Source organism: Sminthopsis crassicaudata, chromosome 4 (genome assembly GCF_048593235.1).
Source record: "Sminthopsis crassicaudata isolate SCR6 chromosome 4, ASM4859323v1, whole genome shotgun sequence".
Classification (NCBI taxonomy): domain Eukaryota; kingdom Metazoa; phylum Chordata; class Mammalia; order Dasyuromorphia; family Dasyuridae; genus Sminthopsis; species Sminthopsis crassicaudata.
This window is the reverse complement of record NC_133620.1, coordinates 39,523,332-39,541,929: the sequence shown is the minus strand read 5'-3', so window position 1 is coordinate 39,541,929 and position 18,598 is coordinate 39,523,332. Positions and strand designations below refer to the sequence as shown.

General features: G+C 36.2%; 1 protein-coding gene across 1 annotated transcript in view; it reads left to right on the top strand.

Annotated features, from left to right (window-relative positions):
* The window catches only part of DNAI3 (dynein axonemal intermediate chain 3), a 115,925-nt gene that overhangs the window by 40,280 nt on the left and 57,047 nt on the right, over positions 1-18,598 (top strand). The window contains exons 2-5 of the mRNA XM_074266351.1: positions 308-394; positions 862-897; positions 16,865-17,046; positions 17,341-17,445. Coding sequence (XP_074122452.1) covers positions 322-394; positions 862-897; positions 16,865-17,046; positions 17,341-17,445 — 396 coding nt within the window. The 5' untranslated portion in view covers positions 308-321. The remainder of the gene's footprint in view (positions 1-307; positions 395-861; positions 898-16,864; positions 17,047-17,340; positions 17,446-18,598) is intronic.

Here is an 18,598-nt window from a genome sequence, read left to right as displayed (position 1 = left end):
CACATGCAGGAAACCCCAAAGCACTAATAATTGTCACTTTAATATTTGCCTTCACTTGTTGCCAATAAATAAGTCCAGAGAAAACATTCAGTTGCTTGCTTTTGTTTATCAATAAGATAAAATAAAGTATCTTCCATCAGTTACCATTCAGAAAACATCTACCCCATATTTATTAAATCATTATTCTTAGAATTAAAGATATTTCATAAATCATTATTCTTAGAATTAAAGACATTTACTAAATCATTATTCTTAGAATTAAAGATTTTAAAGGAAAACTTATTCATGACAATCATTATCTTTCTAGGCTAAACTTGAACAATGGCGCCAAAAGCCAAGAAAGCAAAGATAGGTGGCAAAGCCAAAACAACAAAACAGAAGCTGGCTACTAAGTGTAAGTCTGTATTAGAAAGACATTATTATGGATTCAGTTTCTTATTGGATATGCATTAGAAACCAAATGGGCATGGTATTATCTTTATAATAAGAGGAATTATATTTGTTTCACAATATTAAGTATGTATGATATTTAAATTTATGGAGATGTATTTTTGAGTGTTCCTGTGAAATTAAATACCCTATCCATGGAAAAATAAAGTAACTTCTAGTTTCTCTCCTACCTAATAAAAATGTTAAATAACTCTTGAATGCTTTTTAAAAAAAATTACATGACTAGGGGAGTTATTAGAACCTTTTTAATGTTTCTATTGTATAAACTATATATATGTTATATATATAAAACTACATATATAATTTTATCCTAAAGCTTTACTTTATTATTTTTTTACTTTATTATTTTCATACTATCAAATGTATTTTTATGTTAAAAAGGAAATTTAACACAATTTCATTATATTTTAGATGAAGAAACAGCTCCAGTTTCTATGGAAAGTGTTGGTAAGTTGCATCACTATTTAAATGACTTTTCAATACTTTGTCACGAAATAAGGAAGAATGATCATGGAGAATTAAAATATGTCATAGATATATTTATGGATAAATATACACAGAACTTTAAAGGGTGGACTTTTAAAAGACTAGAAAAGAAAATTCCAAAACAGAAATAGACAGACTTAATTTGCCACACTGTTTTTCAAACCCTCAAATGTCTATTCGATGAGGGCAGATTTGGTTTTTGTAAGAACAAGAAATCATTTGGAATCAAGTTGAGTGAATCTAGTTGGATAAATATTTTTGGTAAGAGATGATTTGTGTCTACAGAATAGTGGGACTGATAAAAAAAACTGGCTCATAAATAAGCTTTTAGGGCGCATCTTGGTCCAATACTTCTCAAGATGAGTACCTTGAAAGAAAATACTCTTATGATATGATGGTAGTGTTCATGAATGGTTGCACTCAATCTGCCAGTTTGTCTACCTGGTTTAGGGCTTTATTTTTTTAAACAACATCTGGGGACAGATGAACATGCCCTCTACCAGCATCCATTCTTTCTGCATTAAGACATAGCCCTTGCCCAAGCCTCTAGACTATCTGAACTACCCCTTCCATGAAGCAGACAGAAATCAGCCTCTTGGGCTACATTGGCTTCCTGAATTCCCTGAGCCTTTTTTTTTGCCCCTCCAGCACAACTCACGTCTCTTTGAGTTTGTGCTGAAAGCCACACAAAGGCCTCTCCTATGGACACTGTGGAAGGCTGCTAGAGACCTTTCTTCTCAGGCCCTCCATGCCCTTTGCTCTGACATTTTGTACACATGGGATTGCATTCAATTATCATTCACAAGGGAGAGGGGGGAAAAAAAAAATCTCATTTTCTGGTCTAATCCACAATGTGCTCAATAATAATAGCATTTATATAGCACTTTATGTATATTATATATATATTTATCTCATTTAATATTTACAATTATTATGGGAAATAAGTGTTATTATTATCCTTAATTTACAGATGAAGAAACTGAAGTTCAAATTGCTTAAGATTGCATAGGACTGATAGGTTTCACAGTGGATAAAGTCAGGAAAATTCAAATTCCTGAGTACCAATCCTGCCCCAGATACTCATCAGCTGGGTGACTTTGGGCAAGAAGTCACTTAAGCCTGTGTGCCTCAGTTTCCTCATCTGTAAAATGAGCCTGAGAAGAAAATCACAAATCACAAATTCCCGGCAATATCTTTGCCAGGAAAACCACAAAAAGGGCTGCAGTGTCAAACCCAACTGAAAAATGATTAAATAGTCCCTTCCTCTTCCTTCTCCTCTTCCCCTCCCCTGATTATCTTCTTTCCTTTCTCTTTTATACTTGTCCTGGAAAGTATCAGGTTACATCACTCAGAAACTGTTGTTGCCCTCATTGAGGCAATCAATATTTAAGGCTTTCAATCCCCCAGAGCCCAGAGTGTGAATTAACACTTATCACTGACCTGGGTTTCATTTACTAAGAGAAAAGTGCTCCTCCTCATCTCAGCCTGGCTCAGCCTGGCTCAGCCCTCCCTCGGGCAGGCTGGGGAGCTTTGGGATGCCTCCTTGACATCCCTTTGGCTGTCTACATTCATAACTGAAGGCAATATTAAATTTCAGTTGTGAAGTTGCTGAGAATAAACATGTAATATTTTCTCCTTCAACTTACAGACCTCATGAAATCTATCCACAAATCCCACCGGAAGAATTCTGGTCCAGAAATGTTACCCAAGTAACATAATGTGTATGTGCATCGACCTCTCCTTTATTAGTCAATCTCCTGCTTTTTTATTTTCCATTCTGAATGTAACAAATACCAGAAAAGAGGAATAAATCTTAATATTGGCCAAACTATTAATGATGTTAGTGGTGAGAATTTCAGGCTAATAAGACAGATCTCTGCAGGCAGATGGGTCTCTTAGCATCCCTGAAATTCCCCTTCATGGGAGCCACCCTATTCTTGCTTACACATAGAGCTGGCCCTGGATCTATGAGCTACCACATTTCTTTTCTCTCCTGTGCTTTTAATGTATCTGTTTTTGAACATGCTGGGTTTTTTCCCCTTTTCTCTCCTTTGGTTTTCAGGCTCTTATTTATATTTCTCTCAGACTAAATAGCATTCAAATCTATTTAGCCAGTTAGTTGTATGTGAGTATCGATGAATAGACATGATAAACTGGCAGATACAGTCAACACCTTGTGGTGAAACATACCGAAGAATATTCATAGTCCTCTGCCTGAGGAAAAAAGTGGTATCTAAATCAATAGCCACAACATGATTTAAAAATATAAATATATATTCTAGAACAGGGGTTCTTAATTTGTTCTGTGCTATGGACCTTTTCTCGGAATCATGTTTTTAAAGGCACACACACAAACACACACACACACACACACACACACACACACACACACATACAAAACATAGGACTAAAAAGGAAACCAAATATATTGGAATACAAATTTTCTGTCTTATCTATGTATTTATCAATCTATCACTTATCTCTAAGTGTGTATGTTTCTAGCTATTTATCTATTAATATATGTGTTTTCTATTTACCTATCCATTTATCATCTATCTACTTATCTACTAGTCTACCTCTCCATTTGTCTACCTATTTATCTCTACATCTATCTACTTACTATTTATTCATCTATCTATCCATCTCTCTATTTTTTCTATCTCTCTATTTATCTATTTGTTTTCTATCTATCCATCTATTTACCTATCTAGTCATTTATCTATCACTCTATCTATTCATCTATCTGCCTGTCTTTCTCACTTTTAATCTATCTCTCTATTTATCTTTTTATGTATTCATCTAAATATCTATCTCTCCATCCATCCATCTACCTATCTTTCTGCCTGTTCTTCCTATCTATTCATCTATCTCTCTATCCATCTGTCTTTCTATCCATCTATCTATTCATCTATCTACCTTCATCCATTGATCTATGTATCTCTCTACCTATCTTTCTATCTATTCATCTTTTTGTATGTATATTTATCAGTCTGTCTTTTTATATATCCATCTAGCTACTTAATTATTCATTTATCTATCTACCTCTCTATCCAGCCATTTCCCTCTCTCTGTCTGCCTGTCTATCTATTCATCTTATCTATCTCCCTTTGTGTCTTTCTCTCTCTCCATCTACCTTTTTATTTATTTATCTACCTTTCTATCCCTCCATTTCCCTCTGTATATCTGCCTGTCTTTCTATCAATTCATCTGTCTATCTATCCATCTATCTGTCTATTTTTCTATCCATATATCTATCCATCCACTTCTCTATTCATCAAATTTATCTCTCCACCTATCTATAACAAGTTCATAGATCCCAGATGAAGAACCATTGAAGAAAAATCATAGGATTACATAATGTAGACAATTGGAAAAGAACTTAATGATCTTCCTCACTTTACCACTTACTGAAGGAGGTATAATCAATGTGTAAAATACATGTTAGTATATGCACACATGTATTCCTTAAAGGACTTGTATACTTGTAGTGCTGTCATAATGTTGCTTTAATGTTAAAGTGAGAAATCTTTACTAATAGAAACAAATTGGTCACTCTTACATAACCCTTTTTCCTGAGTCATATCCACATCAGGAATTTGAGAGTTCAGAGTTTCTCTTTATCATTTCCCTTATTTCTGAGGGCCTGATCTTACCTTGTCACCTGGGAGATAATCACCATTTTTTCAGCCCTATGGAATATTTTTTTTACAACTTACTGAAGCTCCTAGAAATACATTAACAACAAAGAATGCTTCTCTTCTTGCCTTTTGTGGGTGCCCTCCCATATTTGTGGCCAAAGTCTAATTGATATTACCGGCCTTGCCTGGCCTGATATCCAAATTATAGCAGCAAACTTTGAAATGACATTTCACAATATACATCAGTGACAGTCTGAGGCAAGTCCTGGGGATGAGGTGGTCTGCCGAACAACTCCGTTCGGTGACTGGGAAGCCGGGGAGGGCAGGTGTCCCCAGTGGGGAAGGCCGAAGCCAGTGAGTGGGTGATGGGTGGAGGGTAGGTGGTCCTTTGCTAAAGCCCAACATTTTGGAGGTTTGCTTAAGTTTGATGCTGTCTGTTTGATGGGAAGAGAGACACTGTGTATTTGTGCTGTCTGTTAACTGAAGAGTTCTTGCCATTTGATTTCAGCTTGGAAATGTTCCCTTCATCTTATTATTGTTAGGGAAAAAAAAGTACACTTAACAGGAATCATAATAGGTGTCTCAGAAATCTATGTTCAGATAGAGAATTATTATATTTTTTTGCGGAGAGTATTGGGATTATAGAATTAAACGAACTGGGGTGAAATGAAAAATGAGCTCTCGGTAATTGTCTCCTGCATTTGGAACATGGCAGTCCCTATTTTTCTCTGAAAAACATTGGATCCATTTGGGAAGCATCCCTAGGAAGCCCGTGGGCTCCACCTAGCGGCCACCGAAGGCCAAAGAGCTTTTCTTCAAGCTATACTGCAGTATTTTAAATCAGTTGCTTTTTTCCCCCCAAAGACAACATCATAAATAAGCATTTATTAAGCAACTGATATGTACCAGGAATTGTTTTACATTCTAGAGATACAAGGCACGACTGCGTATCCAATCCAATCTGATTCCTTTGCCTTTATTAAATAAGGTAATGCTGGAGGATGCTGGGGGAGAGCTGTTTTGACAGACAGAAAGATGTACAGACAGTCCTGTGTTTAAGGATTAACTATGTTCCAAAAGTTTACCTGTATTTTTTTGTTTGGAACTCAACACATTTTCTCTAGGAGCTGTGTAATTCATGGGGGTTCAGATGAATCACTCACTAATTTGAAAAGAGAGTGGGATTTAATTGACCAGGCAAAGCACTCCAGCTCTCCCTTCCTTCCCTCCCCTATGCAGCCAACCTTGTTTTCTGGGAGCAGTCCTACTGGGAGGGAGGACCTTCTGTTCTTTTCTCTTTCTCCACCTGTGTTTCCAGGCCCTCCCCAAACTGTGGGTCTCCAGGTGACAGGGTCTTCAGTTGCCAAGGTGAAATTGCCATACATTTCCATGATGGTACCTTACATGAACCTTAACCGATCGGCTTTAGTTAACAATTCTGCCCATGAAATCAATTTAGACATGTAAAAAAGAATGGGAGGGGACTGATGTCTTCTTGGCCCATCACCTCTGTCCACTTCCCTTAATGCCATCTGGCAAGAAGGGCCAAAGAAAAGCCAGGTCCACTGTGGGGAAGAAGATGCAGCCTATAGCAGTGGAGTCTCTTATGTAAAAGGAAAGAAAGGAAAGAGGAGAAGGAAAATCTAACCATGGAAGAGAGTAAAGAGGCATTTTTACTGGGAATTTCAAAGGATTGCTCTGATACTTCAGTTCCCTTCCTGGGGAAGTAATAGAGAACTTTTTCTTTATCTGTTTACTACCTTCTGTAAGTCCCTTGCATCTTTTGATTAAATGAAATAATATTTGTAAAGAACTAAGCTCAAGTGCCCAGCAGGTAGTAAGCACTATATAAACGCTTGTTCCCTTTCCCTTCCCCTCTGCCGGGTGGAATAAAGGCTGTCCCATCCATACTCAAGAAATAAAATCCAATCTTAGTTGGTCAATGAGCTTTCTGCCAGCATATCCCCATTACAAAGCAGACTATGAACATAGTCATAGATGCCAATGTCAGTTAGAGTTTTATGCACTTAAAAATTTATTGAAGTGTCTTTTATAATAAGACCATACTTATTATCATCTATAACCATCATGTCATCATGGAGCTTAATAAGTGGAACATTGAAAAACGCCCACACTGGAGATCATTAGTCATGTACAGTCTTGTGCCATCCCTTCTCTTATTGTCTTAAACTCTAACTTGAGTTTTTTTATTGATATCTAACTCATGGTCCAGGGTTGCTCCCAATTCTGAAGTCTTAAATACTGGGTTCAGTCACAGGGTTAGCCTCTTTGGTTTATGTCTCCACTTGGAGTTACTCTATGAAAATCACCTAATATACTTATGGAAGTGCTAATGGCTAGACTTTCTCAAATGTGTATCACAGGAATGAACAGTGACATGAGTGGGACTTTTTTTTTACTTGGGCAAAAAAAGATCAATCTTCATTGAGTGATAAGCTCTCAGTTCCCATATAGGGACTCTATATGATACCTACAGATTAGATATGAGGTAGTCTTTATTTCACCCCACACAAAATAATAAGATGCAAAGAAATTTATAAACTAGTACAAAAAGCACATCAAACATTAGAATAACCTCAAAAATCTCCTCAAAAAAGAACTAAATTTTGTCTTGCTATTAGAGCAACATTTAGACATTCCAGAAAAATCCCTTTCTCCTACACAGTTCTTCTCATCTTTACAGTACTGCCCTTTATTTGGACTTCTCCTGGAAGGTATACACTTTGAGACCACTAGGTTGGCAATCCCATCCCATCTGGCCTGTGCTGTCTACACTATTCACAAAAGAGTCAAGTTTACATCACTCAAAATACAGGACAAATCTCTGACTTCTCCATTTCATGGCTATAGTATATTATTGCCTCTTGAGACAGCATCCTCTTCACTCTCCAACAGGTACATTGCTCTGGAATGACCCTTTTATAGAATATCTGATTGCCAAACTCTAGAACTGAGAGTTACTTAGCAAAACAACCTAAAAATCTCACAATATCCAAGAAATCTTCCTTTGTCTAAAAGGCTGAGTCCAAAATCCATTAAAACTCTCCCTTCTTGTCACAGGAAAATGGGTTTGATGAATGTTGCCCATGACCTCCCTTCTTGGGTTACAGGAGTACACACATGTCTGCCTTTTTTATATGCTTTTATGGAGATTCTTGGACTCATTGCTGCCCTGCTTTCCCACCACCATGCCTTGAGCTTGGAAAAGCACACTCTCAGCTCTTTTGCCCGTGACTTGTGTACAAACATATATAAGTCAGATGGTCACTCATTTTTGCTAAGAATTTGGTCTTTATTTTGTCATTAGGAGTATCAGCCTAGGTGTGATATTTCTGGGTTAAAGAATATGGACATTATTATAGCCCTTTGGCCATAGTTCCAAACCATTCTCCACAATATTTGGACTAGTTCACAGCTCCTCCATCAGCATATCAGGGTATCTTTTTTTCCATGTTCCCTCTTATGTTTGTAATTTTCCTTTTCTATTACCTCAGCTCATGTAATAAGTATAAGGTAACACATCAGAGTTCTTTTCATTTCTACTTCTTTTTTATTTATTTAGAGAATTTTTTCATATGGCCATTGATAATTCTGATTTCATCCACTGGAAATCAAAGCACAAGTTTTTCTGGCAGTTTATCCTTACAAGGGTTCTGATCAGCCAAATTAAGTTGGAAGAAGTTTCTGAGACTGAGACCGGTTCTCTAAGAGATATTGAGAGATGGATCCAAATTAGTCAATGCATCTTGGGACAGCCCCAGTGTCTGGGACCAAATCATAGTTGTCTTTGTTCTTTTAAACAGGTACCAATGTCATTTCCATTTCTTAGAGAACTAAGACATATGGACTTTCAGAAGTCATAGGGAAAGAGGCTTTTGGGAAATTCCTCTATTCAGCTCCTTTTGTAATCATGACCCAGAAGTAGAATGGGCTGCTTCTGGAAGTAGTGGATTACCTATTGCAGCTAGGTAGTGCAATGGGTAGGATGCTGGGCCTAGAAGCAGGAAGACTGCATATGGCATCAAATACTAGCTGTGTGACTGTAGGCAAGTTCCTTACCCCTGTTTGTCTCAGTTTCCTCCACTGTAAAAATGAGGATAATAATAGTCTCCATCTCCCAGGATTTCCGTAAGGATCCAGTAAGATAAAGCACAATATGTGGCACTATATAAATGTTGGTTATTGTTGTGGTTCTTACTAGAGCCCTTTTAGACATAACTGTATTTTCGTTGGACGTGCTATAGAGTAGACCCTTACTCAGGTGTGGACTAAATATCCTTTTTGCTCTCCAATTCTGGGAAATTAGCAATCCTCGGAGTTTTGGAGTGTCTGTATCAGTGAATGTGCATGTGTTTGTACCTGTCAAGACTCTCCTATAATTTGCATGGACATATTGTCCAGGCTGCCATTTTTTTCCATCTAGCTATGGAAATTTGGGAAATGGCAATAACTAGTAGAACAATGGAGATGTGACTAGTTTTCATTAATTGAATGGAAGTTTTCATAAAAATCAGTTCTTCAGTTGAATCAAACTGCCCCTTTTAACCAATGAAGTGACTTGGGCTCTTGACCTAATTACTTCCTTAAGGGAAAACTCTCTGTTGCCCTGAACACTTGATCATATGGAAAGTTTCAAAGGTAACAAACTGACCCAAAGTGAGAATAATCTCAAAAGTCATCTAGTTCTGTAACGTGGAGCCATAGGAACAGTCACGCAAACACAATATAGTCTTCAAGAAACACATCCTAAAACAACTCCTCATTTTTTTTTTCTTAGAAATAAGAAAAGATGAATAAGGAGAAGTGTACAAGTTGCCAGGAAGATACTAATGAAAGAAAACGTTTGAGTAAGAATTGTCCTTGTAGATGAACACGAAAAGATCTTGGCTAGACTAACATAAGGTAGTTAGTTAAATAGAAGCCAAAATGAAGAGTAAGTTCTTTGCAAAGCTCGATTCTTTACAGAAGTCAGGATGTGTTTTATGGAAGACTCAGCTAATTACAACTTTAAAGTGGGCATGTTATTTACCAGGTTAAAGAAGTATGACAGATGTGCCACAGAAGCAGGGGAGCATGAACAGGCTTTTCAAAACCATTAGTTAAGCCCAAATCTGGATTAACTCAAAATTTGAAGAAACATTGGAAATCATGAATTCATTACCATTGGTGGGGACATTGCCTGATCTTTTATTTGAGAAGCACTGAGGATTAAATTGTCTCTGACAACTTCTGAAAACAAACAAATAAATCGTAAATGATCTTGCAGTCCCTTCTGGGAGGAACACTAAGCGGAGCAGAGCTTGATAGAAAATCAAAATACCGCTCTGTTAAGGTCTGCATCCCTTGCTGGTTCAAGGACACAATACATCCTTTTCTCATTTGTCACTCCTTTATCTCCAAATTCCCCTTACCACTGAGGTCTGCACACCTCCCATTTCTTGTAACTCGGTGGACCTTCCTTTGCTCCAGACCAACTTAGCTCACTTTCTACCAAAGTTGATCCCTGAGCACTTCCATCAGTATGCAGTGACAGTATATTATTTCCTGCTTCTCCTCAGCCTCCAAAGTCAGAATTCTCCATTAATACCTTGTTACCGTCTATTTATTTAGAAAGTGGGGAAGAGTATAATTACAAGCTTCAAGCTCTGGGTCTTGTTCCCCAGACCATTGCTTTCTGGCTTTGTCCTTTCTGGAAGTCAAGAGCAAGATGGCAGCAGTACATTTCCCTTACATTGGATGGTGTTGGTCTTGGAGTCACAAAATCCGAATTCAAATCTGGCCTCAGATACCTCATCACTGTATAATCAATCCCTGGGCAACGCAGTCACTTCACGCCTGTCTGCCTCAGTTTCCTCTCCGTAAAATGAGGATAAATATATCACTCACATCCCAAAGGATGTTGTGAAGACATGAAACAAAACCTACAAAGAATTTTGCAAAACTTAAAGTGCCACATAAATGCTAACTAAAATTATTGTTCTTGTCGTTGCCACCTAGTTTTGAGATGGTAGATCATGTGTTCCCCATGTCAAACAAACCCAGTGAAGTCTGAGGAAGATTTCTAATTTGTAATCTGAATTCCATTTTATTTAAAGGAATATTTGTGGACCTGTGTCACTTGGCTTGTTGTTTTGAAGTTTTACTTTTGGGGCAGTTAGGTGGCGCAGTGGATAGACCAGCCCTGAAATCAGGAGGACCTGAGCTCAAATCCTGCCTCAGACATCTAACACTTCCTAGCTGTGTGAGCCTGGGCAAGTCACTTAACTCCAATTGCCTCAGCAAAAAATAAAGTTTCATTCTCAGTTTATGGAAATGATTTTAAATAGCTTTTCATGTTTGTACAGAACTAGAAAAATTCTAAAAATCCTGTGCTTATCAGCCCTGTTTAAATCTCTTTGCCCTACAGTGCTTGTTTTATTGTGTGATATAGTCAAATAAAATTAAGGGTGTGTAGGAGCCTTCCGCCTTCATGGACCTGCCAGAACAACATACTCTGAAGTTTAATTTTCATTGTTAATGATTTCTCCATTACACTCTTGAGTCTAGGAAGTCAGCAAAACAATACATCAAGCCCCAGGTTTGGGCTCTTGCTTTAACACTTAACTCTTGCAAGGTGGTTTGAGCTGGCTCCAGCACGGTCCTGGGGAGGCATTTTGGGTAAAATAGAGAGGCCATCTCCGAACTGGGAAAGGAGAGATTCGGAGCTGGATTCAAGGGCTCAGAGCGATCGTGGACCAAGGGAGGACTCAGCTGTGACGGAGGAGGGGACAGTCCTTGGCCCTGGGCTCCACAAAGGGGAGATCTAGCACAAGAAAAAGGAGCACTCTCCCCAGTTTGCTCTACCTACGCCTATCTGTAACGGCACCGTAGTGCAATCTGCTCTTTGGTTACTTACTGTTGCCAATAAACTAAATTTTGCCTCGACTACGAAAAAGAGCTAAGATTAACTGTATCTGTCTCTATCAGTCTGTCTGTCTCTCGCTCTTCTTTTTTCTCTGTCTCTCTAGTCTTCATATCTCTTCATCTCCTCCTCCTCCTTCCTCCTCTTCTTCTCCTCTTCTTCTTCTTCTCTTCTTCTTTTTCTTTTTCTTCTTCTTCCTCTTCTTCTTCCTCTTCTTCTTCCTCTTCTTCTTCCTCCTCCTCTTCTTCTTCTTCTTCTTCTTCTTCTTCTTCTTCTTCTTCTTCTTCTCTTCTTCTTCTTCCTCTTCTTCTTCTTCTTCTTCTTCTTCTTCTTCTTCTTCTTCTTCTTTCTTCTTCTTCTTCTTCTTCTTCTTCTTCTTCTTCTTCTTCTTCTTCTTCTTCTTCTTCCTCTTCTTCTTCTTCTTCTTCTTCTTCTTCTTCTTCTTCTTCTTCTTCTTCTTCTTCCTCTTCTTCTTCTTCTTCTTCTTCTTCTTCTTCTTCTTCTTCTTCTTCTTCTTCTTCTTCTTCTTCTTCTTCTTCTTCTTCTTCTTCTCTTCTTCTTCTTCTTCTTCTTCTTCTCTTCTTCTTCTTCTTCTTCTTCTTCTTCTTCTTCTTCTTCTTCTTCCTCTTCTTCTTCTTCCTCTTCTTCTTCTTCCTCTTCTTCTTCTTCTTCCTCTTCTTCTTCTTCTTCTTCTTCTTCTTCTTCTTCTTCTTCTTCTTCTTCTTCTTCTTCTTCTTCTTCTTCTTCTTCTTCTTCTTCTCTTCTTCTTCTTCTTCTTCTTCTTCTTCTTCTTCTTCTTCTTCTTCTTCTTCTTCTTCTTCTTCTTCTTCTTCTTCTTCTTCTTCTTCTTCTTCTTCTTCTTCTTCTTCTTCTTCTTCTCCTCTCTGTTCCTGTCACTGTCTCTGTTTCTCTTCTTTTTTCTCTCTGTCTCTCTCGCTTCCTTCCAACACTTCCCCCTCTCTTCTTCCCTTTCTCTCTCTCTCTCTCTCTCTCTCTCTCTCTCCTCTCTCTCTCTCATCTCTCTCTCTCTCTCTCTCTCATGTCTCAGTGTAAGGTTAGGCAGAGAACATAACCTCTTCTGAGGTGGTGAGATTTTTTTTTTTTGTGCTAACTTTGAAGATGCAGAATGGTTATCCCTGAACTCAGAACTTTTTAATCTAAAAAAAAAAAAAAAAACCCACAAAACTTTCTAAAGGTGAAGAGGGAAAAAGAAAATCAATGATCCTCAAGAGCTAGGCTTAAAACAAGCTAAGCTAATCAATTTAATACAGGGTGTTACATAATGATCTATCTGCTACTTTAAGCTCTTGAGAAGTGCCAGCTTAATGTTGGAAATTTGAGAGCTAAATTTCTAGTTAGAGGACCTGGATTCAACTCTTGACTCAGCTACTACCTATGTAACTCTGGACAAATTCATTCAGTGTCTTAAGGCCTGTTTCTTACCTATAAAATGAGAAAGTTGATTAGATGTCCAAGGTGACTCTATGGTCCTTTCCTGAGAAAAGTTCCAGTGGTTCCAAAAGAGTTCCTCATGGCAATCACTTGCCCTCTACTTCTGCAAAAATTCTTTCATAATAACTGATATAACTTTATATGATTTTAAAGTTTTCATAATGCTTAAATTATCTCATTTGAGCCTTACAACAACTCCATCCAGTATTAAACTTTACGGGCATAGAACATGTTTATAACTATAAAAAACGAAATTTTTGAAATTGTTTGGATTTTTAACAGTTAAGTTGCCCCCATCTATTATTTGTTTAGAGAATTTGCAAATTCTGATGAATGTCCAAGATATATAACAAATCCTCCAAAGTAGGAAAATGCAGTGGAGGCTTTCATTTTTTTATAACCAAATCTCTCTCTTTTTTTTGACCAATTAAGCCAATCCATGATGCAATATCATAAAAAAGTTACTCAATGGGGTGGAAGCTACAACTCAGCCCAGTATCATCTCTAATAGTGTTTATTCTGGATCTTGAAGTTGTGACGAACCTAGAAATATGGTAGGGACAAAGAAGCCAGAAATTAGCAAAAATTAACATGAGGGATGTAGAAAGTAGGGAAAAAAGGGAGCCACCAGAAATATTACATATAATACATATAGCACCAAATCATGGTCATCTCAGAAAGATATTCCCCCTTTCCCTTTCAGGCTATATAATATCTGAATTTCCCCTTTAACTCTGCCCTGGTTGTTAATTTTATATTTAATTTGTATTAAGACATTAGGAAAGTAGTGTTTTGCCCATCTCCTTTTCTAATAATATACATTCTTGATTTTTATATCAATTTTTCAATTGTAAGTTATCTTTTATAACATAATTAGATAATATTATGTGTCTTTCCATTGATCTTTGGATTACTTAGAATTTTTACACAAAGTTAGATCAAAATAATTAGAAAAATATCAATTGCTTATGGGTAGGCTGAGGTAATATAATAAAAATGACAATTCTACCTAAATTAATCTACTTCAGTGCCGTACCAATCAAACTGACAAAATTTATAGCATTAGAAAAAATAATAACTGAATTCATCTGGAAGAACAAAAGATCAGAATATCAAGGGAATTACTGGGGAAAAACTGCAAATAAAGGTGGCCTAGTCATAACATTGATACTGGATAAGAAATGGAGTAGTAGATCAGTGGAATAAGTTAGGTACATTAGTCACAATAGTCAATGACTATAGTAATCTACTGTTTGATAAATCCAAAGACTCCAGCTTCTGGAATAAGAGCTCATTATTTAACAAAAAATTGCTGGGAAGACTGAAAAATAATATGGTAGAAACTAAATATAGACCAACTCTCATACCCTATACCAAAGTAAGGTTGAAATAGGTTCATGATTTATACATGAAGGTTGATATTATAAGCATTAGCAGAGCAAGAGATAGTTTACCTGTCAAATCTTTGGAGAAGGCAAGAATTTATGACTAAACAAGAAATAAAAAATATTATGAAATGCAAAATGGATCATTTTAATTACATTAAATTAAAAAGGGCATGCACAAAACAAAAAAAACCAATGCAGCCAAGATTAAAAGGGAAGCAGGAAGTTGAGAAACAATTTTTACAACCAATGTTTTGGATAAAGATTTCAAAAAGATATAGAGAAGTGAGTCAAATTTATAAGAATTCAAGTCATTCACTCAATTAATAAATGGTCAAAGGATATGAACAATTTTTAGATGAAGAAATTAAAGTCTTATATAGTCATGTGAAAATTGCTTTATATCACTATTGATTTGAGAAATGAAAATTAAAACAATTCTGAGATACTACCTCATACCTATCAGATTGACTAAGATGACAGGAAAAGATGATAAACATTGGAGGGAAACGTAGGAAAACTGGGACACTAATGTATTTTTCATGGAGTTGCAAATTGATCTAGCCATTCTGGAGATCAATTTGGAACAATGCCTGAAGGGTTATCAAACTGTTCATATAGCAGTGTTTATTGGGCCTGTGTCCCAAAGAGATCATAAAAAAGGAAAAAAAAAGACCCACATTGCAAAAATGTTTGTAGCAGCCTTTTTTGTGGTGGGAGGGAACTGGAAACTGACTGGATGCCCATCAATTGGAGAATGGCTGAAAAAGTTATGGTGTATGAATGTAGTGGAATATTAATGTTCTATGTGACATGCTGAACAGGATGATTTCAGAAAAACCTGGAAAAACTTACATGAAGTGATGCTGAGTGAAGTGGGAACCAGGAGAACATTGTACACAGTAACAGCAAGATGATCCACTATAATAGACTTACCTCTTCTCAGCAATGTGCATATCTAAGACAATTCTAATAGATGATCTTGGGTAGAAAACACCATCCTCATCCAGAAGGAGAACTATGGAGACTGAATTATTTTCACCTTTATTCTTTGATTGCTTTTTCTTTCTTGTGGTTTTCTCCCTTTGTTCTTATTTTTCTTTCACAACATGACACATATGGAAATATATTTAAGATGATTGTACACGTATAACCTATATCAGATTGCTTGCTATCTTGGAAAGATGAGAGGTAAGGGAGAAGAGAAGAAAATTGAAACTCAGAATCTTACAAAAATGAACATTGAAAACTATCTTTACATGTAACTGGAAAAAAAATTTTAAATGCCTTCAGTGGATTTTATTTCCCCATGAGGCAGGGGATGAGGGTTCATCTGGCACTCTGATGAAACATTAGAAACTCCTTGTGGCTCCCTGCTTTCAAATTCATAATTGTTAAAAATCTGTACCCAGAAAGTCTATTCTCCCCAACAAACTGCCACATACCATTGAGAACCCCCAAATTTTCAACTCTGGTCTTCTTTTGATCACCTCCATGCTAATGAATAAGAAAGATGTAGATAGAAAAACAAAACTAAGGAGGGTGGAGATGGAGATCAATGTTTTAATGCTTTAATAAATTTTACATATGTATGTATGTATATACATATATACTATATATATATGTGTGTATATATGAATATATATATATATACATATATATATATATATACATATATATTGAGAGAGGGACAGAGCCAGAAACAAGCAGATAGATAGATAGATAGATAGATAGATAGATAGAGTGAGTGAGCCAGAAACAAGACAGACCTCTATATGTGGAAGATACCTAGTCTGAGGAGAAACTCTAAATTTCTGTTTTTCTCTAATAAGTAATTCCATGACAATACATAATGTATATACACATAAATATATGTGTATATCCTGTATATTCATGTGTATACATGTATATATTTGTATATGTAGATATGCATATCTATATATGTATTTATATGTATATAAATGCATTCGTAGGCATATATATGTTAAATGTAAATATATAGGTGTAAATAGATGTATATGTTTATGAGCATATATGTATTTGCATATAAATATATGTAAATGTGTGTACATGTAAATATATTTATGTGTGTATACACATATGTGTGTATTATACATTTCTATATTTTTAATATATCCTTACAAGACTGAGACAGAACATGGAAAATTTTTATAATTTAAAAGTTTTATAAATTGAGAGGCAATGTAGAAAAGCTGATAGAGTTAACCATACCATTAGACCTGGGGCAAACCCTACCTATGACATATTCCACCTATGTGAGTCTGAATAAATCATGTAATCTCTCAATACCAACCAAATGCCAACCTATAATGAAAAGAGTTTCTTTTTATAGGGAATTCCCTTATCAATGAAATCACAGGTCCATCCCTTAAGTCCAAAATAAAGAAAGGAAAATTTAAAAATCTTCATTATTTAGGAAAACACTTTGAAGCCATGAAAACATATTTCTTGTTTTTCAATTTTTCAATACTTATTTTTGTTGATGTCAGATTTCACTATGTCCCTTCTAGGTCACCCAGAGATTTTTCCTCTGGTATTTACCACCAAGACCCAAGAAATATTTAGCTGCCGACCTGAAGAAGATGTCACAGAAGAACAACCCCATAAACTTATTAAAAAAGAAGATATAATCCAAGATTTGAAAAACAGAGCTGGAGTATCTGATTTCCACCCAGTCAAAAAAATTGTGATGGTTTGTACAGATTCCCTTTTTATTTGATTATCAAGCCTTATGTAAAAGTTTCTTTCCAGAGGCTTCTCATTTCTTATTTAAAATATGAAAATAGAAGAGTTCAAAGATCTAAAACTGGACGTAGAAAAATGATTACTCTGGGAGAATTACAGTTGAAATTTGGGAGTTATAAAGAGTGACTGTTGTCACTGACATGTCTTGGAACCTTTGATAACTAGACAAATCTGAATTTGCATATTAGTTGAAGAATGGCATAAAAACATGAGGTTTTCTCTCTTGATCTTATTCATGCAGGAATATCCTGGAGAAGAGCTTTTGATTGTTTATGATAAAGAGTTCAAATATGGACAGAACTTTTATCTCGTTGGAACTGAAGAGGCCAAGGAAAATATTTTAAATGTAAGCAGATCCATAACTTGTATCAACTATTTTACAGTCAGGAGGAGTCATATCAGTAGTCTGAGCCTGTTCCTAATTGGCAAAACTACACAGTAGCTCATGTCCTACTTGGATGAATGTCACTCCTCTGGAGATCATCTTTCAAATGTCAGTTAAAAAAAACAATTGGTCTCTGCTGCCCTTTAGGTTCACATTAGTTCTAGGAGAACAAACAAATTCATTTCCTGATAGACTTTCCTGGTGGGTGTAGAGAACTTAGTGCAGAGCATAAATCCTTGCAATAGTTGATTCATGCTATTCTTTTTAAAAAATTTATTTCTGAAGACAAGGTCTCCCCATCTTGCCAAGAATGGAAGCACAGGGGCTGCTTGAAGGCTTAATCCCACTATTAAGCAATAAAAGAGTCCCCTCTGTAGGCAACCTGGTGGACCCCTACACTCACTCTATTTGAAGCAAAACTTGATGCTATTTGATACACCCATATTGATGCTAAACTCTTGATCTCCAGAGATTCACCTGTCTCAGCCTCCCTGCTAGCAAAGATCACAAGTATGTACTAGCTAGTCCGTCTGGCAATTTAGATCATTCCTGAATATTGCTAATCTTATCAATTGATTTGATTTATTCCATTAACCAAAATTAGTCAAACGAATTATTTGATGGAATTGATGAGAGGAGACAGTGTAGTTCTGCATTCATTTAGCATTGGCCCTTGAATCAGAGATCATGGATTCAAGAATCATCTCAACTCTTATTTTATGGGTATGACCTTGAAGAAATCACAAGTTCTTCAACTGTAAAACAAGAATAGTGGAGCAAATGGTCTCTGAAGTCCCTACCAACTGTAGATAGATAATCTAATCTGACACCTTTATGCAAATGTAGCCTAAATAACTTTATAATCTAATTTTATTAAATGTGGTTTATCAATTTCACACAAAATAGTATTTTAGAGAATAGATCATTTTACAAGAATATTCTACTCATGATAGGGATGAAGGAATTTTTTAGAACCATTTATGATTAAATAATAGTCTTCAATTTCTTCCATATTATTTATATTTTAAATGCTATTTTACTAGGCAAAGTTTTACTGAAGATTGAGGATGAGGTACCAAAGTTAAGAGATGACCAACCCAGTTGGAGTAAGAAT